The 12,498-nt window shown below is 36.5% G+C and overlaps 1 protein-coding gene across 1 annotated transcript; it reads right to left on the bottom strand.

The window, feature by feature from the left end:
• Positions 1-10: 10 nt before the first annotated feature.
• On the bottom strand, positions 11-12,000 carry LOC110461784 (the record flags this gene model as incomplete). The annotated part of the gene is made up of 3 exons (XM_021515448.1): positions 10,625-12,000; positions 2,482-2,538; positions 11-1,421 (listed from the first exon to the last, which is right to left on the bottom strand). Coding segments are annotated over exons 2-3 (1,442 nt in total), but the record flags the coding sequence as incomplete, so codon positions are not given.
• Between the last annotated feature and the right edge of the window lie 498 nt (positions 12,001-12,498).

Here is a 12,498-nt window from a genome sequence, read left to right on the forward strand (position 1 = left end):
AATTGAAAACAAGCACAGCAAAACGATGTATTCAAGATCGTGTGTGAAGTATTCAAAAGAATTTGGGCGTATGCATCGAGATATAATCAGTAAAACTGTTATGATCAAATACAGTGCACCGACTACAAAGCACAGGATGGAGCTGACAAACATGAAGGTTCTCTGGTAATCTGTAGTAGCAGGGTTGGTTGAGTTTGAGGGGAAAGCTTCAAGCGACCATACTACCGCATATGCACTATACCACACCATTAAACAAAAATGAATAAGTGCCAATATACACACTGCCTTTCGACTCTCCTCCCATTTCAGTTTAATCAGCATCTTCACCGCAGGTTGTCTTATTATTTGATAGACAGAATCCTTGTCTCTGGCAACCTTTCTATTGCACACCATCTCCAATACACTCTGACTCCACTTGTACTTTTCGGTTGTGACTGCTTTGCCGACCTTGTCCTCCTTGTTTCCTGCTTCGATTGGCCCTACTTGATTTCGCTTTGCATTTTCGTTGTTCTCATGATTCTTTTTGTTAACTGTTTGAACTTTGAAGTGAGTCACGGTGTCGATTACACATATATCATAAAGGTCCGAGTCAAAAAGTCCTTCGTCATCATTTTTTATCTTCTCTAAATTCAGTATTATGTCGAAAAGATCAGCTACCCCAAGGTCAGCAGCCAACTGTAATGGTCGCAGGTGGTCATTGTTGGTTTCTCTCATCCCCTTTTTGTCAAGTGCTTCTACTATGAGGTCGGCCTTTTCGAGGTCGGCCTTTTCGTTTGGATAACGGACAAGAAATTTCCACATTGCAATCACTTCCTGTATGTCGTTCGGATTTCTTGCAGCATGTTCCACCAGGCAATGGTAAACTGTGTTTCCGTTGCTGTTTTTCGCCTTGATATTCTGACTAGTCATCTCTATCACAATTTTGGCTATCTCTATGTCTAGTGTGAGTGCTGCCACAATGTGTGGCAATTCACCTTTCATGATAGTCTTCTCGAACAAGTTACCTTCAACTTTAGGGTTGGATATGTTATTTCTTACAGTATCGCCCATTTTTAGTTCATCAGACAATATCCAATCTTTGATTCTTCTAAGCGTGACTTTTTGTTTCCTGACAATGAGGATATGGAGGGGTGTTTGGCCTTTATGGGCTTCAGATACTTTTCCACATGCCAGAAGATCAGGTGACAGTTTTACTATCTTCTCTATAATGTCGTTGTCCTTCCCATCTTCAAACTGTAAACGTTCAACTGCGTAATGGAGAATCGTATTATTGCTCTCAATATTCCCCCTTTCCTGTTTTGAATGACAACGATAATTGCGCACATTTGATTCAAAATGCGGGTTTTTTTTGTAGTTGTCGAAATTATTTATGAATCCCTCGGCGTCTCTGTTGTCAATAGCATCTTGGAGTTTCTTCATTTCTGATAAAGACAAATGATCTAATCTTAGTCTGATACTGAAGGAGCATAGATCATTTGATGTAAATTGAACAAACAAACCGTAAGTTAGCAATACTGTTTTATTTTAAGAGTACGCATGAGATTCAACTTTAAAAATTTGACAAAAAACCCTGAACGAAACAATACGCATACTCGAATTCAAATTTTGAAAAGAAGATACACAATTAGAACAGAAATTAATCGGTTTTCGAGATCATGATTAATTGTTATGTCAAATATTCGATGATATCAAATTAGAATTAAAGATACAAAAATGTACACGAAATAATGATTCTTAAGAGAAAGATATAATATTCAGCATTGCATAGTAATTCGCGTAACAGTCCCCCGAAAAAAATGCAATACGTCGTCAAAGTTTAACGTGTCTTGCGAGACTTCCTGTAATCGTTTGCCCACTATTTCAATCTTGTTTAAATGTTCATGAATGTTTTCATATTGGCTGCTGCAACTCCAGCTAAGCTACTTTAAAAATAAAATTAATTGCCAGGCATGGTAAATCCATTAATGGGTTTTGAAAAAGACCTTAATTGGAAAATGAAACATTTAATGATCTTCGACCTTGATTCTCGTTCACTCTGCCATGTTAACCTACCCGTACCCTTAAATGACCGTTAACACCATTATCAGGCTTATCAACTCGTTATGACTAAGAATCGTCATACCTTTGAAAAAAATGTGACTATCGATTTTTTTTGTTATGACTTTAACCTTGATTAGTGACTTCTGAAAAGAATATGATAATGAGCAAAATTATTATGAAAACATCATATGGACAAAAACAATCATCCATAAAATGAATCAACAACATTATTCTAGGTTCCAGATCAGGATAGGAACCCTGATTTAACGGTCATACCCTTGTTCACTCGCGCTGCAGCTTTTTAAAAAAACACATTAAATTAATGAGAAGTGATACTACTGTTGGCCGATAAATGCTAACGTGGAGTTTAGACATTACGTTAAGGACCGAAGTATTGAACATACAAAACGGTATTCTGAAACAAAATGTTAGGTATCTTACCTGAGTGTTGTTCAGTATTCTTCTGGGCCATTTTGACAGTGTTGATATCAGATCAATCTGCAAAACAGTACACGTTAATATTAAATGTTATAATGTTATTACATAGAATTAATAAATTGTAACATGCGATCTTAATTTACTAACATCCGTTGAAAAAATATTTCAAACTGTTGTAACGAAAACAATGATCTGTTATAGCAAGAAGAACACTATCAAATTTAATATTCCTTATAATACTTCACGTATTGTGTTCTGCATACAATTTCTGTGAAATCAACAATAATGAAACATTAAAGGAAACAAATCCTGATTGTAACGACTGCCGTAACATAACTACTCCCAAAACTAATCCTTCAGTCGTAACCAATGTTTACGGGTGCGTACTGTTCTATCCAGGGAGGTATAATACATCTTTAAATATACATAGCAAATTTGATGGAAATTGGACAATAAAGAAATTTCAACCAATCAAACGCCAGGCAATGACACATTTTCTTCCATCAACAAAACGGAAGTTTTACGTTACTTGATAAGCGGTGTGCGCACGATGAAAACACTGTGCAACAATACATATAACGTTCACACAACCATGTATTACGGGACGGCCTGTGAAAAATAAGATTTTAAATTAAAACCTATATCTTTCCTGATTTAAGTATGTTACCACATTTCACCCAAATTTACACTGTTACCTATTTATCGCACAGTAATACCAACATTACGTATCAAAAATGTTTTTATATTACCTTAATCGACACGTGCTTAGATATCTGGTCATACACACGTACGTACTACACACGCACCTGTTACCTGTTAATTACCTGGTAACGGGTACCTATTTGTACCGTTAGTCAACCGTGAAGGACGTGAAATTTTCACACAAATCGTGACAGACACAATTAGCACATGTAGGTCCAGTTGTTTGTTATTCACAAGTACTGTACTTAACAGTACAACCGAATTGTTGACTTTTTCAGTAATTGTAATGATGTGTTACATGCATGGAAGAATGAGAAACAGTGCAAATATACCAATGGTTATTTAAATCCTGTATAGCGCTTTAGGTTCGCGGGGACAATATTTCGCGGTATCGTATTCAGTACATATTCACGAGGGTTAGATTTCGATGTGTACCCTAATCATATGTGTAGTGCAAAGTATTTTAAGTGTCATTGTTTAAGGGTTTAACCTCGAAATACAGGTAAACTGTTTGAAAACAGTCGTCATTCGCCAGTGACTTCCCTCGAAATAAATATCAATTGTGTATATGGAGAATCGGGACGTTTTTCTTTAGAAAATACTATCAGAAGAAGAATGATTTTATTTTGGCACAAACTAATAACAGAAAACGGTAAAGTATCGTGTCAGTTGTATAATATTATACATGTATGCAATGCACGAAACGGGCGCATTTCACTCGAAGTGGCTACATTTTATCAAAACTACACTCAATGATCTAGGGTTGAAATATATCTGGACATCCCAAAACGTGACTTCTCTAGAACGACAAAAACTTAAACATGTTGTAATACAAAACAATTATGATTAGAGCAGTTAACAAATACACTGAAGATATGACAATAAAGAACGACGCGTTAAATGCAAAAGTCCCTCTTCCCGTATGAGTTTAAGTGATGGCAATGTTACCTGAAATCCTTCAAAACAGGCTTTTCTTTCTTGTGTATAGTTATACATGGTTTTGGATTACGTTTTATTTACGCCTGTGCCTGTTTAAATTACGAAACTGTTACCCGTTATGATCTATTATATTAATTAATATTTTTTTTAAATATTATTTTTTAGAACTAAGAACAAAGTTTGTATTATGTTTATTGAATATTGCGACATTATGATGCCATCATAACAATAATTATTTATTAAAATTAGTGAACTCATCAATTAAAAACATGCATATCTTAACGGTAAGTACAAATACTAAAATCCGATATTTTATTGATTATTTTCGGGTGATGTCAATACGAACAAATCGAGGCTAGTATTGCTGTGCTTAGTGTTGCAGTTCATGTTAGTCACACATTTATCACTACTAGGTAAGAGTAACAATACAAGATTACTATCTAGCAAACAAAGACGTCCATAGTTACAGTTAACAGGGTGATGTCTGGTTAACAAGGACGCCCTTAGTAACAGTAACCATAATACTGTCTAGTAAACATAGACTCCCATAGTAATAATAACCAGAGTACTGTCTGGTTAACATAGACGTCCATAGTAACGGTAACCAGAATACTGTCTGGTAAACAAAGACATCCATAGTAACGGTAACCAGAGTACTGTCTGGTAAACATAGACGTCCATAGTAACGGTAACCAGAATACTGTCTGGTAAACGAAGACGTCCATAGTAACGGTAACCAGAATACTGTCTGGTAAACAAAGACATCCATAGAAACAGTAACCAGAGTACTGCCTGGTTAACATAGACTCCCATAGTAATAGTAACCAGAATACTGTCTGGTAAACAAATACGTCCATAGTAACGGTTACCAGAGTACTGTCTGGTAAAAATAGACGTCCATAGTAACGGTAACCAGAATATTGTTTGGTAAACAAAGACATCCATAGTAACGGTAACCAGAGTACTGTCTGGTAAACATAGACGTCCATAGTAACGGTAACCAGAATAATGTCTGGTAAACGAAGACGTCCATAGTAACGGTAACCAGAATACTGTCTGGTAAACAAAGACATCCATAGAAACAGTAACCAGAGTACTGCCTGGTTAACATAGACTCCCATAGTAATAGTAACCAGAATACTGTCTGGTAAACAAATACGTCCATAGTAACGGTTACCAGAGTACTGTCTGGTAAAAATAGACGTCCATAGTAACGGTAACCAGAATATTGTCTGGTAAACAAAGACATCCATAGTAACGGTAACCAGAGTACTGTCTGGTAAACAAAGACGTCCATAGTAACGGTAACCAGAGTACTGTCTGGTAAACATAGACGTCCATAGTAACGGTAACCAGAATACTGTCTGGTAACCAAAGACATACTTACTTCGATACTTCTACCACAATACGCTGTGATATTCCACTTGCAGATCATTTCATATACATGCAGACTGTTAGATAAATATGAGTTTTACACCACACGTGGTATATGATCTTCCAGAGGTTTGATTGGTCAAGAAACTTTGACTGGGTCTATTTTTTCACGCGATTTGTGCCATGTGCTGTTTTGCTTACGTCGTCTGCTGTCAATATAGTTGCTTTGCATGATGACAGGCTACCGGCAAATGTTGGTGACTTTGTGAGGTTAAACGATGGGGAAAATGGAGATAATTAAGCTATTATCAAAAGAGAGATAAATTCTTTTAGATTTGATCGCTATGAAATTGAATCATTTTCAGGCAAAATTGCTACGAAGGCTTGATATCGTTTCAACGTCATACCGTCATGCCCAGGTCGTGAAACCCAAACAAGATCTGTTACTGTGACGGAAATTGTTTCGTGCTCCCAACGTCCCGTTCTCACGTGATCGTTTACTGGTTTTGACGGCAAGTCAATCTGTGACAGTAAAAGAAACTTTCAGAAATATATCGCCATCCGTTTTAAAAATTCACAGCAATTTTAGCGATATGTCTGACATTGATTCACTAGACGATACAGATATCAATGTTTTTTTTTTGCATCAGAGGTAAACAAAAATACAAAATAAACAACGGATGGTGACGCTAGGAAAGTACAAGATTTCTTACAAAATGTCCTCAGAAAAAAATGACCGTTTATAAGAAAAAACCCGTACATTTAAACATTAGATCATTATTTGAAAAAGAAAGATTACGGCAAGCAGATCGCAACAGGTTCCAAGTTTTCAATAGTAATGGCGGTGATTCATTGAATAAACATTTAAACGTGAGGGTAAAGGTAATCAAGATAGGAGAGCCCATGCAATTACTGACACAGAATATATATTGATAAGCTTTACAAATCACGTCAACTGGGGACCGGTAGCCCTGAAAGATTGTTACGAACAATGCGGCTGCAAAACACTATTCGTTTTGGTATCTGCGGTATTGATGAACTCCGGGATTAGCGGTGGGGCGATTACAATTACGTAAGGTTTCGGAAAATAATGAATATATTTAAATCTCTGAATATCTGACAAAAACTAGACCTGGTTCTGACCCTAAACATGTGAGAGCCGTTCCTCCACGTGTCTTGGTAACCCCCAGAACCCATATCGGTGCTCTGTCGCCACATATAAAACCTACTAATCCCGTCGTCCACCTACATACTGCGGCCCAGATGACCTCTTTTATGTGACAAGAAACACAAATTCTGAGAAATCCAGCAAATGGTTCAAATGTTAGCCAGTTGGAATAACAAGCTGGGAAAATAATCACAACAGCAAAAAATGCAGGAATGTATAGAAACTGTTTTTACCTACACAAACACTCAGTCAATTCAGTGTTAGAAAAAGATCCAGATTAAGTCCCTCCCCTTTTTCATTTGGTCTACCAGAAACTTGCCTACGTCACACAACACTGATTTGTTTTGCGCCCTACCGACCAATGATCCGGTATCGACGTGTCGTTCCGTATGCAAGTATATTGTGTAAGTCAATTGTCACATTGGTCTCGGCTTGTTCAATCACTCAGGTATTTAAATCAAGCACACACAGACGTTAGGAAGAAAAACTGTATGGGAATCGCAAATTGCATTGTATATAGTGCTGGTCTCATCAATACAAACTGCAATGCTTATATTCAAATGAAATTGAATCATTTTCAGTCGAAATTGCTACGGAGGCTTGATATCTTTTCAACACATGCCGTCGAGTCCATGTCGTGAAACCCTAACAAGATCTGTCACTGTGACGGAAATTGTTTCGTGCTCCCCAAGTCCCGTACTCACGTGATCGTTTACTGGTTTTGACGGCTAGTCAATCTGTGACAGTAAAAGAAACTTTCAGAAATGTATCCCCATCCGTTTTAAAAATTCACAACAATTTTAGCGATATGTCTGACATTGATTCACTAGACGATACAGATATCAATGTCTTTTTTTGCATCAGAGGTAAACAGAAATACATAGAAAACAACGATGGTGACGCTAGGAAAGCACAATATTTCTTACAAAATGTCCTCAGAAAAAAATGACCGTTTAAAAGAAAAAATCCGTACATTTAAACAAGTTACTCTGAACGAAAAAAGAAGGATGACGAATATGAACCCGCATATATCAGAAATATCATATGCAGCATAGATCGGTAGTTGAAAAAGAAAGATTACGGCAAGCAGATCGCAACAAGTTCCACGTTTTCAATAATAATGGCGGTGATTCATCAAAATAAAAACATTTAAACGTGAGGGTAAAGGTAATCAAGATAGGAGAGCCCATGCCATTACTGACAAAGAATATATATTGATAAGCTTTACAAATCACGTCAACTGGGGACCGGTAGCCCTGAAACAATGAGGCTGCAAAACATTATTCGTTTTGGTATTTGCGGTGTTGATGAACTCCGGGATTAGCGATGGGGCCATGGACAATTACGTAAGGTTTCGGAAAATAATGAATATATTTAAATCCGTGAACATCTGACGAAAACTAGACCTGGTTCTGACCCTAAACATGTGAGAGCCGTTCTTCCACGTGTCTTGGTAACCCCCAGAACCCATATCGGTGCTCTGTCGCCACATATAAAACCTACTAATCCCGTCGTCCACCTACATACTGCGGCCCAGATGACCTCTTTTATGTGACAAGAAACACAAATTCTGAGAAATCCAGCAAATGGTTCAAATGTTAGCCAGTTGGAAAAACAAGCTGGGAAAATAATCACAACAGCAAAAAATGCAGGAATGTATAGAAACTGTTTTTACCTACACAAACACTCAGTCAATTCAGTGTTAGAAAAAGATCCAGATTAAGTCCCTCCCCTTTTTCATTTGGTCTACCAGAAACTTGCCTACGTCACACAACACTGATTTGTTTTGCGCCCTACCGACCAATGATCCGGTATCGACGTGTCGTTCCGTATGCAAGTATATTGTGTAAGTCAATTGTCACATTGGTCTCGGCTTGTTTAATCACTCAGGTATTTAAATCGAGCACACACAGACGTTAGGAAGAAAAACTGTATGGGAATCGCGAATTGCATTGTATATAGTGCTGGTCTCATCAATACAAACTGCAATGCTAATATGCAAATGAATAGCTGTGCATTTATGCAAATAAATAAAGGGTATAGATTACTCCTTTCATAAAAAGTACTGTCTGGTAAACAAAGACGCCCATAGTAACAGTAACTAGATTATTGTCTGGTAAACATAGACGCCCATAGTAACAGTAACCTGATTATTGTCTGGTAAACATAGACGCCCATAGTAACAGTAACCTGATTATTGTCTGGTAAACATAGACGCCCATAGTAACAGTAACCAGATTATTGTCTGGTAAACATAGACGCCCATAGTAACAGTAACCAGATTATTGTCTGGTAAACATAGACGCCCATAGTAACAGTAACCAGATTATTGTCTGGTAAACATAGACGCCCATAGTAACAGTAACCAGATTATTGTCTGGTAAACATAGACGCCCATAGTAACAGTAACCAGATTATTGTCTGGTAAACATAGACGCCCATAGTAACAGTAACCAGATTATTGTCTGGTAAACATAGACGCCCATAGTAACAGTAACTAGATTATCGTCTGGTAAACATAGACGCCAATAGTAACAGTTAACAGAGTACTGTCTGGTAAACATAGACACTCATAGTAACAGTAGTTACAATAAACAGATTATTGTCTGGTAAACAAAGACGCCCCTAGTAACAGTAAACAGATTATTGTCTGGTAAACATAGACGCCCATAGTAACAGTAACTAGATTATTGTCTGGTAAACATAGATGCCCATAGTAACAGTTAACAGAGTACTGTCTGGTAAACATAGACACTCATAGTAACAGTAGTTACAATAAACAGATTATTGTCTGGTAAACAAAGACTCCCATAGTAACAGTAAACAGATTATTGTCTGGTAAACATAGACGCCCATAGTAACAGTAACTAGATTATTGTCTGGTAAACATAGATGCCCATAGTAACAGTTAACAGAGTACTGTCTGGTAAACATAGACACTCATAGTAACAGTAGTTACAATAAACAGATTATTGTCTGGTAAACAAAGACTCCCATAGTAAAAATAACCAGATTATTGTCCGGTAAATATAAACGTCTAAAAAAGGAACAACACTGTAGTTCAATAACAGATAAATATTGATAATTCCATAGTTACATATAATAACATTAACATAGGCATGGATATTGACCTTACTTTATTTTTATTATCAGACGGCCAGGTAATACAGGAACCATATTTATACAATTACGTATAATGCATTGTTACGTAAATAACAGTGTATATACAATTACAGCGTTGTATTTACTTTTTCGTTTTATAACATCTCGATACACTTACTCGTTAAATATCTCTTTTAAAAGGATGCCTCTTATAGCTGAATTACACGATGTTTTTCTGTCAGGGAATGTGTTAGAGTTGCTAAGCATGCCGTGACGTAAAATTAGGATGAAAATTCGCGATTCATTTTCTCGGACGTCGAAAATAGTGGGCATAGAAAAATTGCCTTCGTGTCCAACAATAACTGTTATTTAGTAGAATGTTATGTTTACAATAAACCATAAACCAAACGAAATCACAGAGGGAGATAAACAAATGTTTTGCAGTCATTTTAACGTAATAGTAAGAATTGAAAAATACATATCTTACCATTTCTGATAGTGTGAAATCATCCTGCAAACTATCATTTCTCTCAGCATTGTTTGAATATAGTTTTTAGTATGAATGTGCATTTTAATTCTAAAAGAACACATACAATCATTCCTAAAAGTATATAAACATTTTCATATTAGCGTCATTTCTCGCTTTACATAGCGAAACACAACTGGATCACTTACTTCATTGACTCCCCATCAGGATACGACAAAAATTAGTCAAAACTTGTTTTTATGGCAACACGAAAAAATTAGAGTAGATTTTCCTGCATAGCAAAATGTACTGTAGGACTAGTAATACATACTTTACAATGTTTCATAAAAGCACCATAACGGAATGAAAGACTGAAAATAAAATATAGTACTCACCTTCTGTCTTATAGATCTCTGAATCTCAACAGGGCTATGACGGTTCGCCGCAGCTTTTATGCTTTTATACTGACCCCACAATATTGACAACAAACAAGGCTTTTGCTGACAACGCCAAACAAAACATTACAATGCGCAAGTATGGGCACGTCCGTACACTCAACGGAGGTACTGAGGTACGCTGTTCCATTATCAATAGGCCGAATCATATCTCTTTTCGAATATTTCCTTTGAGAGAGGATAAATTCCTTAAGGTGTAAGCACGTATAGACGCTATTCTGTATAAGGCAGTGGACATACAAAAGTAGGCGGGATTTAATCTTTACGAAACAGTCGAGTGCATGGACATTATTGTGCATTGTAATGTATTGCTTAGTGTTGTCAGGACTACCAGGCCAACTTAAACATATAGCTGTGTTTCCTGTTTCCCGACCGACCCTATTTTTCATGCCGACCCTAATACATTTTTTCGGGTTTTCACAGTCACTGGTATGCATTTATTAGCCATTTAATTGTTAAAAGTGAACAAATAATTTGCTACGCATTTTATTAGCCTTGGCTCGTGTTCAGAGTCAGAGTTTTATTTGAAGATAGTAGCTAAGTAGCCATATATACTTGTAGTAGGTTGGGATATGTAGATTAGTGTGACCAGCTGTAGTCTAGAGGGGGTGGGGGAGTTCCGGTCTGTGATGTCAGTGTGTGTGCTGTAGCTGACCGCTGGAGTCAAATTTAGCAGGGCTCATGGCTAGTTTCAAATGTAGCAGGAATTTGCTAAGCGATAGAAAATAAGGTATTCCAGTTTTGAAGATTAGGGGGGAGAGCTGAATTGAGGATTCTGAGGAAAGAGGTTGAGTTAGGGAGACCAAGTAGAGAGATCTAGATATATTGAGGAAAGTTACAAAGTTAGACTTAACGTGAGAATTAGGATGAACACATACTAATAGTAGTTTCAGTTGTAGTTTGTAGATCTGTGTAGTTTTACAGTTTATTGTTAGAGATAAGTTTGGAGTGGAGAGATTGACTTCACAATGGTGAGGATTTGTATAATTTATGACTGACTATAATATTTGTGTTGTGAATATAGTGTAAATATAAATGTACTTGTTTTATTGTTCTATTAATTTAAACTGGTAGCAGTGGGAATTGATAAAAGAAAGCATAAGTAATACAAAAGATAAAGTAACACTGGTGACCATCACTGGTGACCATCAGTGGAGTTTGGATTACTAAAAACTAGTGTCCAGCATTAGGGATAATTTAGGAATGTAACACTGTACATTGCGTTGGTCCATAAATATTTAAAATGTTTAGGCCCGTCATATAATTATTTACTTCAATATGTCGTTTGCACCTGCTCAACACAAAAACTAGGAATGCAGGGATTTTTTTCATGTGTTTATTTTACACAAATAAAAAAATCATATATTTGGTGCCAGTCATACTTTATTAAAACAGTAACATATCACGGAGGTAATCAGGAGATTTTCTCCACCAGAAATAAAAAATAGTCGAAACAGGAAACACACATATATTTCTATTTGTTTTTTTTCCAATGCCGAGGAACTGCTGCAAACACACCTGTACAAGTTCGTGAAAAAAAGCCTTAAAGTCAGAAGGTGAGTAATATATATTTTGGTTTCAGTCTTTTATTCCGTTTATGATGCTTTGAAGAAACGCTTTTTAAGATTCTTCTATTAGTCAAACAGTACATTTTGTTTTGCTGGAACATTTACCTTTTTTTGTCATGTTACCATGCAAATAAGTTACAATATGATTTAATNTTTCCGGATGGGAAGTCAAACTATCCAAACGTCTTTACGAAACGTACGTAGTAAGTGGTCAAGTGGTGCTTTCGATATGTAAAGTGTGAAATG

The sequence above is a fragment of the Mizuhopecten yessoensis genome, unplaced genomic scaffold (assembly GCF_002113885.1).
Source record: "Mizuhopecten yessoensis strain PY_sf001 unplaced genomic scaffold, ASM211388v2 scaffold10663, whole genome shotgun sequence".
In the NCBI taxonomy this organism is placed as follows: domain Eukaryota; kingdom Metazoa; phylum Mollusca; class Bivalvia; order Pectinida; family Pectinidae; genus Mizuhopecten; species Mizuhopecten yessoensis.